At 46.8% G+C, this 25,963-nt stretch overlaps 1 protein-coding gene across 1 annotated transcript; it reads right to left on the bottom strand.

Moving 5' to 3' along the window:
* Window positions 1-253: 253 nt before the first annotated feature.
* POFUT1 (protein O-fucosyltransferase 1) lies at window positions 254-25,925 on the bottom strand. Its single transcript, XM_043883223.1, has 7 exons — window positions 25,688-25,925; window positions 23,972-24,093; window positions 18,927-19,109; window positions 17,664-17,776; window positions 9,075-9,267; window positions 7,448-7,690; window positions 254-4,270 (listed from the first exon to the last, which is right to left on the bottom strand). Exons 1-7 carry the CDS (start codon window positions 25,818-25,820, stop codon window positions 4,082-4,084), a joined length of 1,176 nt encoding a protein of 391 aa, XP_043739158.1. The 5' UTR covers window positions 25,821-25,925; the 3' UTR covers window positions 254-4,081.
* Window positions 25,926-25,963: the final 38 nt, after the last annotated feature.

The following is a 25,963-nucleotide window of genomic DNA, read 5'->3' as shown; positions in this document are numbered from 1 at the left end:
TTAGCATCTGGAACTCGGAGGTGAGTGACCCACATCAGGGTCACTCTGCAAGTCAGGGACAACTTCTCCTCCTCGTTGCTTGGGCCCTAGACCTCAGTGCATTCTGGACTTCCTCTTCCCTCCTAATCCACTGCAGTGTGTCAGCAAACCCTGCTGGCTCTTCCTTCAAAACATATTTAGACTGTCTTCAAAAGTCTCCAGTACGTATACTTGGGAATGAGACAGTATGAAACAAGACTGATGAAATACTGAGGACTGTTGAAACTGAGAGCTCATTTATTACAATTTTTATGGATATTTGAATTTTTTCCAAAAGGCAGCATTTTTATTTTTTGACTGCATCAGGTAGCTTGCAGGATTTTAGTTCCCCAAACAGGGACTGAACTCAGGTCCTCAGCAGTGAGACACTAAAGTCCTAATTACTGGATTGCCAGGGAATTCCCAAAAAGTAGCTTTTATTTTTAAGTCTTGATCTAACAAATCCACTTCTTGGAATTTATCTTCGTAAAAATGTTAGATAACAGAAAAAAACTTACAAATAAAAATATTTTCCAAATAGTAATAGTGAAAAACTGGGAATATACTAAGTTCTCATAGTAAAACAAAAATAAACTATGGGACATAATAAACTATGGGACACACCTCAGTGGAATTTTATATCGTTAAAAACATTTATTCAGACCATGTACCAACATGGAAAACATGATACACTATTAAGTAAAAAAAACCAGGACATTAAATTGTATATACTGCATGATCAAAACTATGTAAAGACCTTACATTTTTTAAAAAAGATTGAAACTTTAAAGTGATTTTATACATCCAGAGTCTGACCAGCTTCCACCACAATCAGTGCCATGACCGAGGCCTGAGCCCAATCGTTTATCTTTCGGGCATCCCTGTGATGCCTCTATCTTGGTCTCCCTGCTTCTACTCTTCCTCCCTCCCAGCTCCTCTCCACATGGAAGCCTACAAAAAGGTAAATCAGACCATGACTCTCCTTAGTTCAGACCCCACAAGGCTTCCCACATTTCTCCAAATAAAAGCCAAGGCTTGATCTTAACTAGGCTGTAGGATGGGTCATGTCACCTGCTCTCGTCTACTCTGTTCCCTGCCTCACTTCTGCCACTCCACCTTCTTACTAGTTTTCATTCCAGCTTCAGGACCTTTGCACTTGCTGTTGCGCTGCCTCCAAAACTCTGAACGAGCATGCCCCCCTCCACAGCAGCTCTTTAGAGAGGCCTTCCCTGAGCTCATCTAAACCAGCACTGCTCCCCCTCTGCACTAAAATCTGCACTTGTTAGTTTTCTTATAGCCCTTAACACCTCCCACAATACATCTGCTTATTATGCCTTCTATTTATTAGAATGCAAACTCCTTGAGAACAAAGAATTTATGTCTGATCCTCTGCTAAATCCCTAGTACCCAGCACAGAGCCTGGCACCTGGTCAATAAACACCTGTTGAATGAAAGCATGTTGAATTAAGTAACCACCCAAGAAAACTCTAAGTTTCAGGTGGGCTTTCTCTTTCCTGGGGGATGCTCCTTCTCTCAAAGCTCCTGGCAGTGGCAGACCCACAGCTGGAGCCCACCTGGGGACAAAAGGTGGCTGACCACTTCTCTATTCAAGGTCTCCATGGCACACACACAGAATAAACTGGGTCTTGTGAACCGGAGGAGCCGAGCAGGCTGGCTAACAGCACTGGCCTTTGGAGGTCAAATTGGGGCTGACCACTACTGGTTGTGTGGCCCTGAGGAAACTGAGAATTTTCTGAGTGTTAATCCTGCCTTGTGCAGAAAGAGTAAGTTTCTACTTCCCAGGGCTAAGGTGGGGGTTAAACCAGGGCACATCCATAAAACACTTAGCAAGCACAGTGGCCGGCAGAGAGGAGGCGTGTGACCAGAGGCAGTCACACTAACCAACAGCCACGTATGGGCCTTTGTCTCCTTCAAGTTTACAATGGGCCCTTATACTCCCTTTATCTGACTGGGGCCATTCAACAACCCCGTCGTCGTCGGTTTTATCACCATTTTATAGGTGGGGAAACTGGGTCAAAGGAATAAAGTGCTCGCCTACAAAACACACTGAATCAGACTACAGCTCTAGCGCCCTCACCTCCAGAAACACACAAGCTATTATGACTGCCGACGCTCATCAAGAGGATTTGGGGGGCCTATTTCAGCCCCAGACTCTCCAGGGTGTGCAGCAAATGACATCAGTCAGAGAGCCACACCTTCCCAACCGCCCAATGGAGGCAGGGGCTCGCTCCCATGTCCCTCATTGAGGCTCGTGAGCAAGTCTGAGCAGATAAACTATATATCTGAGTCCACCCAGGATTTAAAATATTTTCCCCAAAGGGGAAATACAAATGCCCTTTCTGTATTAAGAGTTTGATGGCAGCTCTAAGCAGCAAATGCCATCTTCACTGTTTGAGATCCTGATCGCCCTGCAGCCTCTGATCCAGTATGCCCTGAAAAAAAGTCATCTCTTCCCAAAGGCTACCCACTGGACACAGCTGTGTGGAGCTCTGGGACTGGCTCTCATCAGAGTCTTTCCCACTTTCCCAGGGTTGAAGGCCAAGGCAGGCCACATGGCGGGCAAGTAATCAGCAGGTAACAGACATGAATTTTAGAACCACCCAGGAGAACTGTAAGCTTCAGGTGGGCTTTCTGTTTCTTGCGGGATTATCCCTCCCTGAAGGCTCCTGGCATGGCAAACCCATGGGTAGAGCCCAATAGGGACAAAAGGTGGCTGACTGTTTCTCCATGTGAGGCCTCCATGGCGCACACACAGAGTAAACTGGGTCTTGTGAACTGGAGTTGCAGAGCAGGCTGGCTAACAGCACTGGCCCTTTGGAGGTCAAATCTGGATTGACCACTGCTGGCTGTGTGACCCTGAGGAAACTGAGAATTTCCTCAAGACTGAAAAATCACAGGGTCTTGGGGGTCATGTATTTTTACCACTACAGCATCTGAGAGACAAAGAAACTCACAACCCTAACACTTTAGGCCTCATGGGCTTGGCTGAGACTACACTGGATGGGATGGAGCAGACAACCCCAGGAATGCAATGTGATGGCTCCTGGGTACTGAGCATCTTCCATCTGGTCTGGGGCTTAGTGACCACTCCCCCGTGAGGATACAGTCAGAAGGCTCCCGCTGCAGGAGGAAGGCTGGGAGGACAGGCCCTGGAGACCAATTTAATGACAAAGTTCTACAACCAGGCCCTTTGGGACAGGAGATAACAGAGACCTCAAAAGGATCCTACCAGGCCAGCAAGCCCTGGTCCTGGTGACGTGTTTTGAGACCCTGATGGTGCCATGTTTGGGGCAAGCCACCAACTACCAAGAGACTCTGAGAGCAATACCATGACAGCCTGGCTTGATGCGGGTGCTCCCTGCTGGGAACGAGCTGTGTGAGCAGCACTTAGCCGTCTGCGGCGTACTGACAGCACAGTGGTCGACAACTTCCTTGTGCATAGTGTTTACGATGGAGAAGACTGTGCCCCAAACCCTGGAAATTGCCTAGGAAGTGGCGGTTGACAGTGGCTCAGGCCAGGCAGTGGGGATGAGCCTGAGGGTCACTTTGGGGGGTCATGTGGTAAAGCGGTCAATACATCCACTCAGCCCTAGCCTTATCCACATTCTGTTAAGGTCACTTTAGGTACCTATGTTAATGAACTTCACTTATTTTTTTTAAGATAAGGGAGAGGTCCAGGGGAGTCATGATCTTGTATCAAAACTATAAAAATCTCTTTTTCTATATATAAAATCTCTCTGAAGAGAATTGAGCATTTCAGCCTCCTCAGAGCAGGGCAGACCAAAAGACAGAGCTTGGACTACTTTGCTGGTGTGAGAAATTCCCAGGAGACGCAGTAGGGAGCACATGAGAAAGGGGGATGTCTGGCCACTAGGAGCTTGGAAGTCCCGTGTCCTGGGAGATGGACTGTCTTCCTCCTCCAGGAAGTCCCTGGTACTTTTCTCTGTTCTCTGATCCTTGGGGAATCAAGCCTGGGAGCATCTCTGGCTGCCAGGCCTGGCTGGAGGGAACAGCTCAGACTGGTGGTGTGCTTCAGCTGGGATCAGAACTCATCCCGCAGCTGAGGGGGCCTGTCCATGCCGAAGAAAGAGGATGGTCTCGCATGGAGGTCCCGTTCCCGCTTCACGAAGGCAGTGAAGGAGGAGACACAGTTGCCAACAAAGTGGTCAGCTTGGCCGAGGATGTACAGGTCGATCTGGGCCACCTCAGGCTTCAGACTCACCACCTTCACCTGCAGGAGGAAGGGCAGGGCGTTTTACCAGGGCTCAGGACAAAGTGGCCGGATCCGACTAGGCCTGCAGCCACCCCTCACCTTCTTTCTCTGTGCTGAAGTCACAGACAGAGGAGGCGTACAAAGCGTTAACAGGTAGGGTTGGGGTGCCTGAGAGAAGCACTGCCTAGCAGATGGTGACCCTAACCCTCAGCTCCACACACACACCACTCGTTCACGCTCTGCCTTTGCTCATTGGTGTCTTCTGCCAGGAATGCCTTTTCCCATCCATCGCAGTCCTGACCATACTCTCAAGGCTCAGTTCAAGGTCTGACTTTTTCATAAAGCCCTCACCTGAGGGGCTTGGCTTCTCCAACCAAACCACAATCTGACCAAAGAGTACCCCACCCACCTGGTTCTGCTGCCTGGATGCCTCTGAGACTAAAGTCCTGTCCAATCTATCCCTGAGATATTCCTCAACGGTGAACCTTTCTCTTGATGGACTACCACTCCCTGGTTGGTCACCATATCTTTTCTTCTACTGGTCTGCTTACCAAAGGAAAAGTGAAAGTGAAAGCTGCTCAGTCATGTCCAACTCTTTGGGACCCCATGAACTATACAGTCCATGGAATTCTCCAGGCCAGAATACTGGCCTTTCCCTTCTCCTGGGGATCTTCCCAACCCAGGGATCGAACCCAGGTCTCCCGCATTGCAGGTGGATTCTTTACCAGCTGAGCCATAAGGGAAGCCCAAGAAAACTGAAGTGGGTAGCCTATCCCTTCCCCAGCGAATCTTCCTGACACAGGAATCGAACCAGGGTCTCATGCACTGCAGGCAGATTATTTACCAACTGAGCTATCAGGGAAGCCCAGATACCGTTAAGAAAGCAGCCAAAAAAAACTTTTACGTATTCCCCTACTCCCTTATTCCTCCCTCCCTCTATCCCAAGCTGAGCACCCTTAACTGGTGCCCTACTGCTCTGCAGATAAAGACTACAAATCTTGAATGTGGCCAAAGGCCTGTTCAGCTGCCTCTCCACCTTGAGCTGCAGCCACTTCACAGTAGGCTCCCTTCTGTCTCAGGACCTTCACACATGCTCCTCTCTCTGTTGGGGGTGCTTGTCTCTTTGCCTCGTTAACTCCTACTTAATTCTCACTCTGCAGCTCAAGTCTCATCTCCTTAGGGAAGCCCTCCTTGGGCCCCTCAGTCTAGTCCCGGTTCCTCTGCTCTGCACTTGCACAGAACCACGTTCCTTTATGTTGTAGCACACATCTTCGTGTGTAGCTTTCACTCCGTGATTCTCTGGTTAACGCCCATTTCCTGTACCTGGCTAGGGCTGTGTTGGTTTGCTGGTCACTTCTGACGGTGGTCTGTCTCAATATGCATCTGGGGACTGGACAAGTGAGTGAATGAGCCCCCATACCCAAGCCTGGCCCTCTCCTGTGGCATACCTTATAATTCTCTGCACGTCTCTTTTCCTGAGTTTAGACTGTGAGCCTTGGAGGGCAGCACTACATCTTATTTATCAGCATCCCCGGCTCAGCACTGCCCCAGCTTAATGGATGAGCAAGGCTTAGTTCAGGAGAGAGGGTAGGCTGAGCCCACAAAAGGAGGTGAGGAGTGGAGAAGGGCAAGAACAGTGGCACAGGAACAGGAAATAGAAATGGCAAGAGGCACAAGGTGTAACAAGTATACCAACTCTAAAAACTCACAAAAAACTCCCTGGGACTCTCCGCGTCCTTCCATTTAGTACGGAGGTAGGGGGTGTGGGCAGAGCTGGGGCTGAAAGTGCTTTGCTGTCACACAGAGATTTCTGATGTAACAAAAATCATCATCTTGCTATTCAGATGGTAGCAGAAAAATAATACCAGCTTAATCATGGCCAAAATCCCCAGAACAATTCCGCCCACGCCCTGAAACTTACCCCTCTGTGTCATGCCCACTAAAATTAGCCCTGAGACCTCCCGGGTAAATTCTATCCTTTCTTGGGACTTTGGTTTCCTCAGTTTTAAAATGCAGAGGTTGGGTTGGAGGTGCTTCAAGGTCTCCGGCTCTGATATTCTTCTATAAAGTGGGTGGGTGGGGACCAGAATGCTGTGACTTGGCACTTCCTCTACAAGGCACTTCCTCAACAAGCCCGTAAAAGAGGGAAAGGGAGCCCCTCGACATAAAGCCAAGGGCACCCACTGTTAGAAAGCGGATGTTTGTCTTTTAAGGTCTGCACAAGCATCTAGGGGCTTTATGCACTCCAAAGTCTTACTGAATGTTCACTATTAACTCCACCGTTTTACCAATACATAATTACTTATTACCTATTCTTCACTTACACAGTACCAAGCACATTCTACTATTTACTCCTATGTCAAACCCCTACTATTTACCCCTTCTTTAAGCATTTATGAAGCACAAAAGAGCCTTTCCTGTATTCATCAACCACCTACTCCTACTATCGATGACAGCTAACTTTATCGAGAACTTATTTTGTACCGGACCAGTTTAGCTTCTTCTTACTTGATCTTCAAGATTACCCCCCAGGATAGCACTACTCTCAGTCCCATTTTACTGATGAGGAAACAGAAGCACAGAGGGGTGAAGTAACTGGTGCAAGGCTGCAGAGGGAGGAGGGCCCAAGGCCCCACGCTCCATAGTCCCTGCTCTTAATCCCTCTGCGGCACTGGACTGCCCCCTCCCCTCCGTCCCCCAGAGCCCACTCAACATCCTTAACCACCAAACATTCACCAAGAGCCTATCACGTGTCAGGCACTGTCCTAGCCGGTGAGGGCAAGGTGGGGTCTCAGCCCTGGAGGAGGTCAAAGTATCAGGCTAGACCCCGAAGAACAGAACAGTGAGTCTACCCTGGATCCTGCCTTCAAGGAGCCACAGCTCCTGGGAAGAAATAAGACATGTTTCTACACGAGTCTTACAGTCTTGGTGTCTCGGGAAGAGATGTGATCAAGTGTTGTGTCAGCTCCCAGTCGGGATCCAGCAGCAACAGGAGTGGAGGGAAGCCTGCAGAGCCCCAGCGGAGGTGTCTGAGCTGGGGTTTTAAGAAGGGCAGAAACTAGAGAACAGGATGTTCAAGCAAAAGCCTGGTGGCAGGAGAACATGAAGCATGAGGTGGGAGCGGAGGGAGCACCTTGGCACTTCCTTTGATTCCCTTCCAGCTGCTCTCCCTCCAGGCCCACACCCCACGTGTACCTTCCCTTTGAAGAACTGCTGGATCTCAGGCAGGTAACTCTCAGAGTCAGTGGCGATGTAGACGGATTGGGCGTTCAGTGCTGTCACCCAGAGCTTCAGGGCGCGCTTGATTTCCTTCAGGTCAGGGAGGCACATGGTCATGGTGAGAGGGGCGGCGGTGTGGCGGCTGTAGCCCACGCATTGTGGGGAGGCCATGAAGTGGGCGCCAGCGGTTCCATCTTTCAGCATGGCACACGCGTTTTTCTGTGGCAGGTGGGGACAGAGCTATAGACAGCCACTGCCCACAACCCCAGAAGTAAGAGCCCAGGAAAGGGAAAAAGGCAGGCGATACAAGAGTGCAACTTTTTTTTTTTAAACCGCTGAGGAAAAGGGAAATGCATCAACAGTTAACAGTGCTAAGGGGATATTGGCTTTTCACAGTTTTTTTTTTTTTCTTGGTCTTATTGTATTATCTGGGACTTCCAGCAGAATTTTGAACTGCGCTGGTGATAATGGGCAGCCTCATCTGATTTCTGACTTCAGTGGGAACACTTCTGACAGCCCTAAGAAGTGCATGTTTCCTGTGAGTTTTGGAGAGATAGCCTTTATCAAGCTAAGGTGGGCCCCTTGTATTCCCAGTGGGTTAAGAGTTGTTTTTCTTCTTTTTTTAAATCATAAATGAATGTTGACTTTTTATCAAGCACTTTCTTGGCTGCCACTGAGATGACTATATGATTTTTCTTCTTTGGGCATTAATATAATAAATTTCACTGCATCACTGTGATAAATTTTACTTGTTTGTGTTGCATGTTCTTTAATATGCTACTGGATTTTACTTGGTAATATTTTACTTAGGATCTGGGCATCTATGTTCACTAGTGAGAATGGACTCTATTTTCCTGAGTTGACCTTTTAGTAAGTTTGGTATTAGCATTATGCTAGATTTAAAAAAAAAAAAGCACATTATTTTCTTATGTCCTAGGAGAGTACAGGTCCTGGCTCCTTTATTTCATGGAGGGGCAGGAAGGGGGTCATATGGATGTGACTGCTTCCTCAAATGACACTTTGATCTAATTTCCATACTTCTGAGTATTTTTCAAGTTTCCGTTAATGAGTATTTCTCACATACAGATATATACATATCTTCTTACGTAAACTAAGGAGATCGTCTGTACTGCTCCGGTAATTTTCACAGGGAGGATAACCTGATGAGGTTTCTGCACATTTAAGCAGCTGCCGAATTTGGAGGATGGTATCTTCTTTTCTTGGGAGCCCCACCCAACCTCCAGAGCTTGTTTTTCAACAAGGAGTTGACTGGCTAAACACTGAGCTGGGGCGGAAGACTGTGGGCGCTCTCTGGCTTGCTGCCTGACTCAGAGCCTAGCTAGATACCTCAGTTTATCCATCTGTGAAATAAGGAAAAAAGGGCAACTGTTAAAAACGAGAACTACCAAGCAAGCACTCTGAAGCCACGTTTCAGATGTGCCCATGGTGGGACTGTGGGGCGTAACCCCATCAGCTCGGCTGAGTGAGGTCTCTCTGCCCTGGCTAGGACTTGGTGCAATGGGTTCTGCGTTCAGTGTCACACAAACAGGGGCCCTGCTCATGGATACGTCCAACCCAGCCATGAGAGGAAGGGGGAAGTTACCCAGTCGGAGCCAATGCGCAGGTGAATGCCCACGTAGGGCCGGATGAGGTGGGCGCGGATCTGGGCCTCCCCTGTCCTCACCATCTCGTCTGACCACACCACGTACTTCTGGAGTGGCCTGTGCTCCTCCAGGACAGGGAACTGAGCAGGGGCACCAGGCAGGGCAAGCACTGGATGTTCCTCCGGAGGAAATCTAGGCAGGAGACAAAATGAGAAGTCAGACAGACGACGCACAGAGAGTCTGGCTGCCACCCCCACGGGAAAAAGGGTGGCGTTGCACCACGTCCCAGAGACCCTGCGGAGGGGCCCCTGTAACATGCAAGAAGCACGAGAGATTGTGAAACACCAACGGGCTGATAAGAGACCTTGGCAGCGGCAACAGCCACAATATGCAATACTGTCCCGCCACGAGGAATTTACAACCTTCTTTGCTTGTTCAACAATTAAAAATTTACAGTAGAGCATTCCAGCCCTTTGTATGTCATGCTGGCTTCCAATCTGTGGTGCGGTAATTCACTCCAGGGTGGGGTGTCTAGACTGAATCTCTGCCCTTTTACCCACACGGTGGGATTAGGAAGTGCAGCTGCTAACAGGTCACACTCACAGGGAGCATGTACAGTGGATGAGATCATTCACTCAACACTTAACACATATCTACTGATTGCCTACTACGTGCTGAGGCCCAGAGGAGAGTAAGACAGGCATGATCCCTGCTTTCATGAAAGCACCAGAAGCCTGAAGATGCCCCTGTCATTCCCTGCTGAAGGCTCTCCCTCCCCCTTGTTCACAGTGCACCTTGTAATTATTTCACCCGTCTTTTCTGCTGGACTCAGGCTTCTGAGGGCAGTATCTCTGTGTGCCTAGAACAGTGTCTAGATACACATAAGAGCTCAGTAAAGACTTGTTGATTGACTGAGTGAAGAGCAAACCTGTGTTCTCTCATTAGCTATATTCCAGCAACACAAGATGCCTCACTGTTCCATAAACTTGCAAAGTACTTTCCAACCCCAGATCTCTGCAGACTTCTCCCTTCCACCTTGTATGCCTTCCCTCTGCCAGTCAAAATCCTTTCCCTAAAATTATGAAATAGGTACAGTCACTCTGGAAAACAGTCTGGCAGTTTTTTTATACAATTAGACAAGTAATTACCATATGACCCAGCAACTGTATGCTTGGGCATTTATCCCAGAGAAATGGAAATCTCTATGACACATGAACTAGTATGTGAATGCTCACAGCAACTTTATTCATAATAGTCAAAAACTGGAAACAACTCAGATGTCTCAACAAGTGACTTGTTGAACAAACTGCAGAACAAACCCACACCACAGAACACTACTGCAATAAGAAGGAACCAGCTATTGATAGAGGGAACAACTTGGATGGATCTCAAGGGAATCCTGAGTGGAAAAAAGTCAATCTTAAAAGGTCACACACTGAATGATTCTATTATATAACATTTGTGAAATGACAAAGTAGAGAAAAAAGAAATGGAGATGGGATTAGTGGTCACCAGGGACTAGGCTGTGTGTGTGTGTGTGTGTGTGTGTGTGTAGGTGTGTGTGGTTATAAACTGGCCACACAAGGACCTCTGGGACTAGGCTGTGTGTGTGTGTGTGTGTGTATAGGTGTGTGTGGTTATAAACTGGCCACACAAGGACCTCTGTGATGTTAGAACTGTTCAGTATCTTGACTGTGGTAATGGATATATGAACATACACACATGATAAAATTGAATAAAACTAAATATACACACACAGAGAAGTGAGTTCAAGTAAAACTGGGGAAATCTGAATAAGATGGATGGATTGTACCAATGTCAACATCCTGGTTGTGATACTGTGCTATAGTTTCGCAAAATGTTACCACTGGGGAGAAGTGGGTAAAGGGCACTTGGGATTTCTCTGTATTATTAATATTTCTTACAAGTGCACATGAACCTACAATTACCTCAATAAAAATTTTAGTGAAAAATTACTGAATATTTCAGAGCATGCAGGAAAAGAGAAAATAATTTAACAGTCCACATACCTGTGACCCAAATTAGCAAATATTAATACTTTACTTTGTTTCAGATTTTTAAAAATACACACCTAAATAAAAGCTCTATCCTATGGTCTTTTCCCCTCTTCCGCCTCTTTCCAGAAGATACTGTGGTTTTATGAATGGTTGCACTTTCACTATTTGTATAAAAAGGTATTGTCCTGTATGCTCTTTATAGTGAAAGTGTACACTATAGAGCCAGACGACCTTGTTCTAATGTTGGCTATGTCACTAACTTCGGCAGGTGACTAAAACCATTCTGTGCCTCAGTTTTCTTATCTGTGTAATAGAACTGATAACAGTTTCCACTTCAGAGGGCTGTTGAGAAGATCAAACGGATTAATACAAGCAAAGCACTTAGAACAGTGCTTGGCATGTAGAAAGCTCTCACAAAATTTTCATTCTCACCATATCCATCATTGTCATCATTCTGCATGTAATCTATTACAACTTTAAAAAAATTTAACTCTCTGGTTTAGACATTTGGCCATGTTGATGGTGTGGATCATGTGACCACGTTAAAATCTCCCAAAGTTTCCCATCTGCATGAAGAAATCAGTTTACCTATCTAGTCCCCTCCTGCTGGTCAATGAGGCTGTTCCAATCTTTCCCCCATGCGAAAGAGCTGCAGTGAACGGGCCACTCTTTATTCACACCTGACCAAACACCACAAACACCTCCAAACTTCCGAGACCAGTTGCCACACCCAAGCCTCAGCTCCTAGGAGTGGGCTCCATTCCACTTCTTTGCTGCTTCCTGCACAATGATGTGCTCAGTAACCACAATCCCTGTCCACTGACATGAGGCTAGACCCCGAGTACTTTTGTTCACGGTGAAGGCCACACACACGAGTGTAAGCCCTGTGCCAAGGAAGCAATGAGCAAGTGTTCATCAACAGCCTAGCTCTATCTACCACTTGTCCTGTCAGAGTTTAATTTTATATGTACATACATGGGACAGGCAGTGTTCCAGTTACTTTGTGTACATTAACTCATTTGAGTCTCTTAAGAGCCCATGAGGCAAGTACTGCCGTTATTCTCACTTCACAGATAAGGAAACTGAGACACAGAATGGTTAAGTAGCATGCCCATGGTCACACAGCTAGGAAGTGGCAGAGCAGGGATTTGAATCCAGGCAGTCTCCTCCAGAACCTTTGTTTTTAACTACTGTACCTCACTCCCAGCTCCCCCACCCAGTCAATAAGTTCCTCAAAAGGTGAATATGTGGCTTATTCTTCTGATTCCCAGTCTCAGTGCAGGCCTCAACACATAGTAGGTACAATGAATATACTTGGAATGAATGAATGAGCCAGAGATCTCACCAGAAAGACCAGATCAGGTAGTCAGGGGTTAAAGGAAGAAGTGAACCGTAACTGAGTACCTACTATGGGCCAGGCCCTTAAGTGACTTTCAGAGGCCACCTTAAAGGACTTCCAATGAAAAACAAAGTTGTGACTTCCTAGGGGGCTGGAACGTTAGGATAAAACCAGGACCTCTGCCCTCCTTGACCTCCTGGAAAGAATCTGCTGCTGACCCTTGGTGAATTGCAAGTCTGGGATATGTGACTCCTTTACCTGGATCTGGATCAGCTCACACAGCCATCTTGGTTGGATCTGGATGCGACATCCTTACTGACATGACCAGCAGTGAGAAGCCAAACTGATGCGCTCCTTTGCTCCCAATGAAGAGACTAGTGTTTGGAGTGAAAGTGGGGAATGAGGGTCTGGTTTGGAAAGAAAGCTTAACTAGCTCCCTCTGTTCACATCCCTGGCTGGTGACCCTAAGTCAGGCCCTGAGCCTGGTAGCTATCCAGCTGAATAAGGCACACTTTCCTACTTTGGGGAGCAGTGAGCCTCTGGGGTGTTTTACCATTACACTGACTCTACTGAGATCCCCCTCCCAAGCTGGGGTTTCTTCATGCACAGCACCCACATGTGTGCCCAAGAGACACCAGTGAATGGACATTATGCAGGGTACAGAGGATGCGGGCATATGAACAAGGCAGAGTCTAGCTCTCAGTTGTGGCATGAAAAACTGCCTTTCTCTGCAGCTCTTCATGCCTGGCTCCTTCTCATCCTTCAGGTTTCAGCCCTGCCAACTGCCTGTCACCTGTTTATATCCACTCAGGAAGGCTGCAGCCAGGGAGAACAATAAGCCACATGCTCAAATACCTGTTGCCTTCATGCCAAGAGAATGGTTCAGCCTAATGATTCACAGCCTTCCAACAGTGAAAGTGCAATAAATAAATTTCTATTGAATTAAACCTCCATCAGGGTATTGATAGATTCAGAACCAGCAGAGATGGAAAGATCCTCAGTGGGGAAGAAATAACCCTTATTCTCTTCTTCTAGAATCCAACTTTCAAGCTGGACACACAGAAGCCCAAAATATATTTCTCAGTACTTCTTGGGGCTAGGTACAGCTGCACATCTAAGTACTTAGCCAATGAGCTGGTGTAAGCAAGCTGTAAGGAAGGCTCCCTAGAAAAGTGAGGAGGGGCCCTTCTTCTGCCCCTTTTGTCCCTCCAGCTGCCTGGGGTTTCATCGGTTATCTTGACCCATGAGGTGACACTAAGGATAAAAGCCGGTAATGGGACAGCTAAGCACAGATGGGAGCCTAATTCCCAGACACAAGGGAGCCGCCATGCAGCCCTGGGTTGCAGTCCTTTTTTACGTAAGAAAACCATAAACTTTTGTCTTGCTAGTCTGCTGTTATTTGGGGGTTTCTCTTACAGGTACCTAATTTAAACCTGGTACACCCAGACCTGTGACCACCGAAACTTTCAGCTGATATACAAGAGGGTTACTGATTGGTAGTGGGAGAGGGGAACTGAACAGCTCTAACTTGGCCCCCCCATGGCACTACAAGCGCTTCTCCACAACTCTAAAATTCAAAGAACAGTTTGAAAATGACTGATCTTAGAACTTTTCTGGTGGTGGAGTGGCTAGGACTCTTTGTTTCCAATGCAAGGGGCCCAGGTTCAATCCCTGGTCAGGGAACTAGATCCCTCATGCTGCAACTAAAGATCCCACATATGCATGCACACATGCTCAGTCATGTCTGACTCTGTGTGACCCCATTGACTGTAGTCCACCAGATTCCTCTATCCATGGGGAGTCTCCAGGCAAGAATACTGGAGTGGGTTGCCACTTCTTTCTCCAGGGGATCTTCCCAACCCAGGGATCAAATCAGAGTCTCCTGTAGTACACGTGGATTCTTTACCACTGAGCCTCCAGGGAAGCCCATAAAGATCCTGCATGCTGCAACTAAAACCCAGTGCAGCTAAATAAATGAATATTTCACAGCAAGATCCTCTATGACCCACCTCCCAGAATATTGGAAATAAAAGCAAAACTAAACAAATGGGATCTAATGAAACTTAAAAGCTTTTGCACTACAAAAGAAACTATAAGTAAGGTGAAAAGACAGCGGTCAGATTGGGAGAAAATAATAGCAAATGAAGAAACAGACAAAGGATTAATCTCAAAAATATACAAGCAACTCCTGCAGCTCAATTCCAGAAAAATAAATGACCCAATCAAAAAATGGGCCAGAGAACTAAACAGACATTTCTCCAGAGAAGACATACAGATGGCTAACAAACACATGAAAAGGTGCTCAACATCACTCATTATTAGAGAAATGCAAATCAAAACCACAATGAGGTACCATTACACACCAGTCAGGATAAATGCTGGAGAGGGTGTGGAGAAAAGGGAACCCTCTTACACTGTTGGTGGGAATGCAAACTAGTACAGCCACTATGGAAAACAGTGTGGAGATTCCTTAAAAAACTGGAAATAGAACTGCCATATGACCCAGCAATACCACTTCTGGGCATACACACTGAGGAAACCAGATCTGAAAGAGACACGTGCACCCCAATGTTCATCGCAGCACTGTTTATAATAGCCAGGACATGGAAGCAACCTAGATGCCCATCAGCAGATGAATGGATAAGGAAGCTGTGGTACATATACACCATGGAATTTTACTCAGCCGTCAAAAAGAATTCATTTGAACCAGTCCTAATGAGATGGATGAAACTGGAGCCCCTTATACAGAGTGAAGTAAGCCAGAAAGATAAAGAACATTACAGCATACTAACACATATATATGGAATTTAGAAAGATGGTAACGATAACCCTATATGCAAAACAGAAAAAGAGACACAGAAATACAGAACAGACTTTTGAACTCTGTGGGAGAAGGTGAGGGTGGGATGTTTCAAAAGAACAGCATGTATACTATCTATGGTGAAACAGATCACCAGCCCAGGTGGGATGCATCAGACAAGTGCTTGGGCCTGGTGCACTGGGAAGACCCAGAGGAATCGGGTGGAGAGGGAGATGGGAGGGGGGATCGGGATGGGGAATAAGTGTAAATCTATGGCTGATTCATATCAATGTATGACAAAACCCACTGAAATGTTGTGAAGTAATTAGCCTCCAACTAATAAAAAAATTAAAAAAAAAAAAAAAAACTAAAAACAAACAAAAAAACAAATGTCATCTTATTAATTGTTTAAAAAGGAAAGAAAATGATCAATCTTGCTCAATCCCTTCATTTTATAGATTAAGCACTGTGGCCTGAGAAGGGAAGCAACCTGCAGTTACCCAGTGAGCAGGGAAGCATCTGACTCTTGCCAATACTGTTCCCCTGACACCCACACTCCTGCAATGGAAGGACAACTTCCAACAGCAAGAAAGTAAGCCTAAAAAGTTGGCTCAAAGGCAAAAGCTTCCCCAAGCCCTCACATAATTCCTACAACTCAACGAACTCAAACAAGACCATGGGGTGGCCATGAACAAGTGCTTCAGCAACATTGTCCAACTGATGCATCCATGTAGCACTGTCCCTTCTCCAACCAGGATTGTGTGCTTTTTTTTGGCTTTTTGGAATTAGCTTTTAGAACTGGTGTCATTTTTCTCCCCTAGCATTTTAGAAGCAAATCTCCATCCTCTGAGGACAGTCTACCTTCTGGCAATAGCTCTAGGTTCATTCAGAGCAGAATGGGGAGGACCAAGAAGATAATTAAATGGAAATCAACAATTTCCTATGCAGGATCAACTATGAGGGGGGTAAGACTCTGCCAGGATTGAGTCTCCTTAGTAGCTCATGAACTAGCTCTGAACGCCAAGTCCCAAATAGGAACTGGGAGCTGTTTAAGGCACAGCTCTTTTCTCCACAGTGATGAAGAATGGGTGCTCTGGAGTCAGGTGACCTGGGTTCAAATCACAGCTCTGCCACATCAAGCTCAGGCAAGTGATTTCACTTCTCTCTGCCTCAATTTCCTTACCTGTGCAGCAGAGATGACAGTAACACTTGTGTCACAGACTTGTGAATTTATTAAATGAGCTATTATCTTGGAAGACTCAGGTAGAGAAGACTTAGTACAGCAACTGGCACGCAGTAGGCACTAAATAAATATTAGATTTTAACGATGAAAGACTTATACACAGACCCCAGCTGCCCACTCAATAGCTGCATTACTTTGGGCAAGTTATTTAAATAACCTCACTGATCTCAGTTTCCTCACCAGTCAAATGGAAATTGATCATAATATCCACTTTGTGAAATTTCTCAAAGGCTTAAATAAAAGAAAGCATGTGAATAACAGTAACAGGTAACACGGACCGGCCCTCTATTATTTGTCTTGTGATTTATACATTAGGAGGCACATACCATAGTGCTCTGTCCATTAAACCAAGGAGGAAGCTCAGGTCAGACAGTTTGACGGGCTCACTCAGGGTTATCTGAGAAAGAAAGGGCTGCGTGAGAGCTCAGGGCTGTCTAATGGTACATCAGTCTTTCTTCGCCTTGCTGGGACCACGCAAGAATTCATAAGCCCCTCACGGCTCCTAACCCAGGTCTGATGTCTAAGCCCCTGCTCTTTCTGGCCATGCTATAGCATCAATGGCAAGTGTACTATGTTAGTGTCATCATTTTACCTAGACTGCAGCCAGCTGAAGGCTGAGACTGGGTCTTCCTCATTTTTATGTATCACCTCTGGCCTTTGAGCACTATGTCTCATACGTGACAGACGCTCTATAAATATTTCACAGCCTCTGCCTATGCCCTGCTAACCTATTTTTGTTAAATAGGGTTTAGTGGAACGCAACTAATAAAGCACATCCAATTATTATCAGGATGACATCATTTCTCATTCTGTACCTGAAGCTGTTCTTCTCTAGAAGAGGCTTCCAATTTTCACCTTGTGAAGAGGAAGGTAACAGGGGAGTGATTCTCACGCCTCAAGGAGGAAATTGAGATGCATGTGACTGCACAATATTCTTTTTATGACATCCTTTATCGGCTGATAAACTCTTGCTCAACCTCGTGGCAGGTCAACGTCCCACCGTGTCAGGCGTTGAGATGGGAACAGATCACATAGGATCCCAAGTTCAACAGACAGAACAGCCGCACCTTTGGTCTCATCCATCAGGGTGCAGGGTGTGGTAGAGGGAAGAGCAACCAGGAAAGTGCTGAATGCCCGTGGGCCCCCCACTCCTCCCCTAATCCCAGCAACAATGCCCCCTCCATGTACCTCTGGATCCACTGGTCTTTGTAGGAGGCGCTGAAGGAAATGCCTGCAAAAAGCTCCGACTTGTTGAAACTCACATGAAACTGATCCCAAAATGGGCCAAAGGGGTTTCCTTCCTGGAGAAAGAGAGTGGCCAAATGCTTACTGGGCAGGAAAGAAAGCCAGGTGGGATTGGGGCCAAGGAACTGTGGATGGGGAAACCCTGTACTATCTGACTCGGTCTGAAATACTCTCATAGGATGGGCGAGTAGGAATGTAACTTCGTAATTCCTGGGCTGGGGGCTGAGGAGGGTGGCTTGGCCTCCAGGCTGCTTTTCAGCAGGAAATGTTCACCACAATATCTGAAGGAGTCTTTCCTGCTCACATGCCATATCCTGCCAATCCTGCAGCATTGGTGGGGGTCTAGGGAGGCAGCTGACCTTGGATTTGGGACCACAGACTAAGAGCTCCAAGAGAGTTTCAAGATCAGCTAATCAGCTAAGATCCATGCTCTTATTTTCAAGATGGAAACCAGGGCCCAGACAAGGTAAGACATTGGCTCAAGCTCACAGAGCAAGTGAGGGCAATACTGGGGCTGAAAGCAAGGTTTCCCTTCTCAAATTTCATGGCTTCTTCACCTACCCTCCCCAGACTTTAGCATAAACACTGAAAGACATATTGGGGATTGTCTTACTCCCAAAGTGCCGGAAATTTACAAACTTCTGATAAATATGACAGCCTCGCATTTACCTGCTGAGAGGCAAGAAAGTATACAAGTTAGGAGGGTGGAAAATGCAGTCATATTACCACAATTTATTTGCTATATGATTTTGGGCAAAATATTGAACCTCTCTTTGTTGCACTCGGTGTCCTCTCTATAAAATAAGAATATTAATAGTACTTTCCTCATGAAACAGTTGAAGGACTAAGTGGGATAATTTGTGAAAAGCTCTTAACATGGTACTTAGCATGTTATAAGTGCTATGTGAGTACCAGTTATCATTACTGATGTGGTACTTTTCAGTTTACAAGCATTCTTACTCCTGGCCCTCATGATACTTTGTGAGCAAGACACAGCAGGGACTGGCGTTTTTATTTTGTAGGTAGAAATAAAGGCTCAGAGGAAGCAAAGTCCTCTGCTCAAAGTGACACTGCTGAAAAATGCCAGAAATGGGACATAAATCTCCATCTCTCTATTCCAGGCTCTTTCTATTGCTATCTTGCAGTGTCTCTGGGCCTTGAGGAACCAGAACAGGCAGAAACGGCCCCCTGACCCACAGGACTCACCTTCATGGGGCATGTTTTCTTATCAGGACTTCGCTGGGCTGCGACCTCAAAGCAGTATGCCACCCGCTTCTCAGGGGGCCAGTGGGTGGGTGCCAGCTTCTCCATGAAGTCCTCCAGGCTGATGACTCGATGGTAGGCCTGGAGGGGCTCCAGCTTGAAGTACTTCTGGTAGGACACATGGACCTACAGGAAAAGTGGGGAAAAGGAGGGGCCTCCCTCAGTACCCTAGTGGCTGCTTCAAAGACATCCATTGAAACCACATACTCTAGGACTTCCCTGGTGGTGCAGTGGATAAGAACCTGCCTGCCAATGCAGGGGATATGGGTTCAATTTCTGGTCCAGGAAGATTCCACATGACATGGAGCAACTAAGCCCTGTGCACCACTACTGAGCCCACACTCTAGAGCCTGTGAGCCTCGACGACTGAAGCCTGTGCACTCCAGGGCCCAAGAACCCCAACTACTGAGCCTATGTGCCGCAACTAATGAAGCCCTCACTCCCTAGAACTGCACATCACAGCTAGTGAGCCTGTGTACTGCAATTCCTGAAGCCTGGGCACCTAGAGCCTGTGCTCCACAACAAGAGAAGCCACCACAATGAGAAGCCCTGTGCGCCGCAACTAAGAGTAGCCCATGCTCACCACAACTAGAGAAAGCCCACGCACAGCAACAAAGACCCAGTGCAACCAAAAATAAATAAAATATTTTTTAATTAAAAACAAACAAACAAACAAACCCATACACTCTATGACCCAGAGAGCTTAGACTTCATGTCAGTGACAAACTTCTGACAAAGGACACCAAGCTTAGAACAGAGGCTGGGAGAAAACATCTGTAAACTAAAGGACAAATAGTAATGTACCTCATGTTGAAAAATGCCTGCTGATTTGTAAGAGAGAAGACAAATGACACAAAAGAAAACATGGGCAGGAAAGGATAGGAGTGAGCAGCTCACAGCAAAGAGAACCCAAACAGCCAACACACTCAAAAGATGTGCAGGCTCACTAGAATTGGGAAAAAGAAAATGACAATGACAACAGGACACCACTTCTTACCCAAGAGACCAACAAAAGTGTAAAAGCTTAACTCTGGGCTTCTCTGCTGGTCCAGCGGTTAAGAGTCCACCTGTCAATGCAAGCGACATGGGTTTGATCCCTGGTCCAGGAAGATCCGGCATGCTGTGAATCAACTAAGCCTATGTGCTACAACTACTGAGCCGGTGCTCTAGAGCCTGGGAGCCGCCACTACTGAGCCCACCTGTCGCAAATACTGAAGCTCTCACACCCTAGAGCCATGCTCTGCAACAAGAGAAGCCATTGCAATGAGATAGATGCCCGTGCACCACATCCAAGAGTAGCCCCTACTCGCTGCACGCAGCAATGAAGACATAGCGCAGCCAAAATACATGAAATAAATATTTTTAAAAAGCTTAACTCTAATTATTGGAAAAGATATAGCTGACAGTAGAGGCATACATTTTAGAGCCACTACTTTGGCATATAACCACTTAGAGCATCTATTAAAAATAGAATTTTAAATGCACCCTCTACCTCTAGGTATTTGCCCTAGACAAATTCTTGCCCTTTGTACCAGGAGAGGGATAAAGGATGCTCAGTGCCATAATGGAAGCAGTACTGGAAAGAACTTGGAAGGAGTTCCACCAAAAGATACTAAGAAAAAAAAAGAAAAAGAAAAAAAAAGATACTTAAGTCCATGATAGTGGTTGCCTCTGAGCCTGGGGGAGAGACTAGGAGAAGCCTTGAACCAAGATAGACTTTATCTTTTAACAACTTTATCTGTAACCTTTTGTTTCTTTTCTTAACAACAAAAGAGATGAAGCAAAGACAAGAAAATGTTAATGATTATCATTGCTAATGGTGAGTACATGGATGGTGATTATATTAATCTCTGCATTTTTCGAGACTTAAGAAAATTTCTTGGAACACTATGAAATACAATTTAGACTTTATCCTATAGGTCAGAGTTTCCAAGCATGTTCTACTAGTTCAGGTGGGTAAAGGGTTCTGCAATAAAAAGGCTCCAGAAATAAACAGGCCTGAGAAATGCAATGTTAAGCAGGTTTCTTTATGACAGGACTTCTCAGGGCCTTTAATAACGCTAACGTGCATTTTGAATCTCCAAATTTGGGGGGAATGAAGAACTGAGAACATAATTTCCCAAACTGACTTAACCACTGCACCGGTTCTACTTAAGCCATTGGTGTTCCAATGAGCAGACTTTGAGAACCTTACTTATTAGCAATGAGGTCACGCAAAGGATTTTAAGCAGAAATATTATGAGATCTGCTCTCCTGAAAGATCTCTCTGGTGACAGAAGAGAGAATGTCCTGATGGTAAGATTAGACAAGGGAGAAAAAGATTAGGAGGCTACTGCAATGGTCCTTTATTTGTTCAAGTATTCATTCAACATGAGTTGGAAGAGAAGGGGGCAACAGAGGATGAGATGGTCAGATAGCATCACTGACTCAATGGACATGAGTTTGAGCAAACTCTGGGAGATAGTGAAGGACAGGGAAGCTTGGTGTGTTGCAGTCCACGGGGTCACAAAGAGTCCGACACAACTTAGCAACAAAACAATAACAATTCATTCAACATGTATTTTTGTTGTGTTGTTTCAACATGTATGTCTGAGCATCTCTCCTAACTCTGACAGATGGGGAAGCATGGACAGGTTAGAAAATGTAAAGAAAGGTGAAGTACAGAGTAAAGGGAAGCATTTAGGATGACGTCTAGGTTCCTGGCTTGGTATCCAGGTGAATGGTGGTGACATAAACTAAGGCTGGAAATACAGGCGGGAACATAGGTTTGAGGGGAAGGTGCTGGCTCTGTGGGTCATCCAAGCAGACTCAAGGGCTGAGGAGTTTGAAACACTGGGCCTGTGGTCAGAGAGTCAGGGCCACAGATAAATTTGGAAGGTACATGGAGAATAATGAAAGCTGCAAGAGTCAACAGAAACTTAGAGCAAAGCAAATAATGGTAATAAAAGCAACTAATATTTATTGAGTGCTGGATTAGCACCAGGTGCTATACTCGTCATGTTTCATGGACTTGACCATCTAATAGTGAAAGGTAAGAATACAGCCATCCCTAGTTTACTTATGAAGAAACCTGGGCGGACAGAATCTAAACTCATCTGAGGTCACACAGCTAACAAGCAAACAGAAACAGGAGACACACCAACATTTAAACAGTGGGTGGGGAAAAAGGAGCCCTTGCTGCAGCACAAAGAGGAAAATGCAGACAGGTTGGGCTAAAGCAGGAACAGGCTGTGTCTTGGAAACCAGGGGAGTAAGGAAGTTCAAGGAGACAGGCTCATGGGGTCAGGTGCCACCGGGAGGTCAGATGAGATAGAGACCGAGAAATGACCCCTGGATTTGGCAATTCTGAGGTCTCTAGTGACCTTCTGTGAGAACAGTCCCACTGGGGAAGGAAAGTCTAACTGGAGTAGGTTGAATAACCTGTAGAAAGCAAGAAGAGACTCTGAAAGACTCCTAGCTGAGAAGAGAAGGCAAGTGAACCAGAAGGAGATGAATGGGCCATGTCTAAACTGTAACAGTAAGTGCAAAAAGACAGAGCATCAACTGTGCCCAGTTACTGAGGACTCTCTGTGTCATAAGCACTTTACATTGAACAGCTCAGCTGATTCTAAGAGGGAGGGATACCACCATCGCTAACTCACTGAGGAAAGAAGCAATAATTATTTCCAGCCTATTTTAAAGATGAGAAAACTGAGGCACAAGGAAGTCAAGTACCTTGACCAGGCTACACAGCTAGTCAGTGGCCAACTCAGGCTATGACCTCATTGAAGTGAAGTTGCTCAGTCGTGTCCGACTCTTTGCAACCCCATGGGCCTACCATGCTCCTCCATCCCTGGGATTTTCCAGGCAAGAGTACTGGACTGGGTTGCCATTTCCTTCTCCAGAGGATCTTCCCGACCCAGGGATCGAACCTGGGTCTCCGGCATCGTAGGCAGACGTGTTACCGTCTGAGCCACTAGGGAAACTGGCTTTTATCCTCTAGCTGTTAAAAATCTCTCTAAAAATGGCATGCACAAGAAAAAATAAAAACTATGCAGAGAAAAGGTTGTAAGAAATAAATATGGGTGTTTTGCATATAACCTTTCAAAGTTTATTAAGAACTTTCAAAGTCAATTCACTAAATATTAACTCAGTTCCCACTACCAGACCCCTGGAGTTAAAATGTGAACTAAAACAGACAGGCCAATGGAAGTCATAAAGAACATGCAAGAAATTAAGATGATACTGGACTTCTCATTCTAAGGGACCCGTTAATGAGCTGGGAGGTGGTGCTGGAGCCAGACTCCTCTAGTTTGTGACCTTGGACAAGTTATTAACTAACTTGTGCCTCAGTTTCTCCCTCATAACTGCTAATAGCACCCATCACCTGTGACCAATGGGTGGGACCAGACCAGGCTGGAAATGGAGTCTAGAGCTTCCAGTCACAGGCTCTGGAGTCACACAGACATGAGCTTGAATTCCAGTTCTGCTTGTGTGAATGTGGTAAGATACCTAGCCTCTCTAAAGTGAAGGAAAGTGAGTGAAGTCGCTCAGTCATGTCCGACTCTTTGCGACCCCGTGGACTGTAGCCCGCCAGGCTCCTCTATCCATGGGATTCTCCAGGCAAGAATACTGGAGTGGGTTGCCATTTCCTTCTCCCAACCCAGGGAAATCTTCCCAACCCAGGGATCGAACCTGGGTCTCCCGCATTGCAGGCAAATGCTTTATCCTCTGAGCCACCAGGGAAGCCCATAACAGGGAAGCCTCTCTAAACCTGTTTCTTAATAGAAATGTGATGGGAGAAAAAGAATTAATCCTCATGCATTGCTCAGAAAGCAGGTGCTGAATAAATGTTAGTGAGTTAGCCAGGGAGGACAGTTCTGGGTGGTGGATAGGGCAAACTCAGGGTGATGGGAGATAAAGCCTATAAAAGGACTTGGGGTCAAGCAGAGGTGAGCATTGACTAGGGAAAGGTAGACAAGGGCAAACAGCAGGCAGGAAGTACTCACATTGGTGAAAGGAGGCTTGTGATGCTGGTACTCAATCCAAGGAGGTACAGCCAGGGTGCGGTTCAACAGCTTTGCAAATGCCAGGGAGCCCAAGAAATGATCAGCCTGGTTCCCAAAGCGCCCTGGATGGTATATTGCAGGTGAAGTGAGGACTGGGGCGTTGAGGGCTTGGGGTATGCAAGATTCAGAAAGGATGTGGAGCCAGGGATGGGGAGGACCAGGATACCAAGGATAGCCAGGGGAGCTGGCAGCATGGGACCAAGTCTGGACTCCTGGGTCTGATGGTCAAGGCCCTTCAGGCCCTGCCTCTTCTGCCTCAGTCATTCCAGGTTCTTGCTGTTTCCCAAACATGCTCTGTATTTCCCATCCCCACCCCCATGTCCTCGCTCTTGCTATTACATCAGCCAGGGGTGCCCTTCTATTTCCTCCCCTCTGTACATGAAGGGGTAACTCCAATGCCTCACTCATTGGGATCCTTTCATGACCCCTCTGCCATATTCAGTACCCATCCTCCATCTCCCACTTTGGATGAGCTACTTGAGTGGTTCTTCCACTCTTCTTAGAATTTCCTTTCCCATTTCCTGGCCTTTGGCCCTTTCCTCAGCCTGTAAGTGCCTCAGGGGCAACGGCCCTATCTGATTGTTTCTGTCTTCCCCAGCAGGCATCCATTCATTCATTCCACAAAGACTGTTGAGAGGCTACAATGTGTCAGTATCTCTGCTAGGTGCTGGGACACAGGAGTGAGCAAGAAAGTCAAGGTCTCTGCCTTCAAGGCATTCACAGTCCAGGTAGGATGACAGTAAAGATAAACAAACATGTTTGGTGATGTAGAAAATGATGAGATTATTTGGGTTGAGGTCACTGAAGTCCTTTCTGGCGACACTTATAAGCTGTGGCATGAGGATGGAAAGATGTTGGTCTGGCACAGAGGCAAGAGGAGGGTGTTCCCAGCTGAGGGAATAGCGCAGGCTGCAGGACCGAGCCTGTGTAAGGAACAGAAAGGGATAATTGTGCCTGTAACTGGAACATCCGGGGAGAAGGGTGTGGTGGAGATGATGCGCAGAGGGACATACCATCATGGTCAGGAGACTGGAGGGTTTTAGGTATGAGTGACTTTAAAACGACACTCCACCACCCCCATTTAAACTGCACCCCACTGCCAGCTTTTAGATTCTCCCTTACCCTGCTCTATTTTAATTTTCCCATAGCACTTACTCTCCTCTAAGATATTATGCAATTACTTACTCTTTATGCCTATCTTTTATGGTCTGTTTTTCTCAAGTAAAATGAAGGCTCTACAAGGGCATAGAGCTTTCTGTCTTATCACCACCGTATCCCTAGAGCAGAGAACAGGGCTGGGCACCCAGTAGGTGCCTTATAAACATGTGTTGAATGAGTCGCCCAGAGCCAGCACTGGGTCACTGACAAGTTCTACCCCACTAACTCCATTTACTGGACTCGGGTTTGGCTCAGGTTTTGCGCAAGACACGTCGTAACCTCTCCTGGTCTCGGTTTCCTCATCTGCCAAATGGAAGGCTGGACAGAGAAGCCCCTCAATGTCCTTGCCACAAGGGCAGAAAGTCGAGGAGCAGGCCCTGTCCAGCGCTGGAGTCCGTTCTCGGACCTGTCAAGGCGTCTCTGGGCGCCTCAGAGGAGTGGCTTCTCCTTTCCGGGCCTCAGTTTCCCCACTTGAACAGAAGGCTCGGGAGGCCTTACCCATGCATGGGCAGTAGAGCAGGTAACCGGCCGGATCCCAGGAGCCCACGGACAGCCCCGGGAGCGGCAGAAGCAGCAGCAGGAGAGACACACGCGGCGGCAAGAGCGACGGTGCCCACGCGGCGGCGCCCATAGCGGCTCCAGAGCCAGAGGGCGCCGCGGCGCGGAGGCTGGGAGGGAAGGAAGAGCGCGAACGTCCGCCCCGCTCCCGGCGACCCCCGCGTGCAGCCCGCGCGCCGCCCCGGCCGCTCTAGCCGGCGGGCGGGCGGGACCATA

The sequence above is a fragment of the Cervus elaphus genome, chromosome 23 (assembly GCF_910594005.1).
Source record: "Cervus elaphus chromosome 23, mCerEla1.1, whole genome shotgun sequence".
In the NCBI taxonomy this organism is placed as follows: Eukaryota; Metazoa; Chordata; class Mammalia; order Artiodactyla; family Cervidae; genus Cervus; species Cervus elaphus.
Note: the sequence above shows the minus strand (reverse complement) of the source record. Positions and strands in the feature narration are given on the sequence as shown.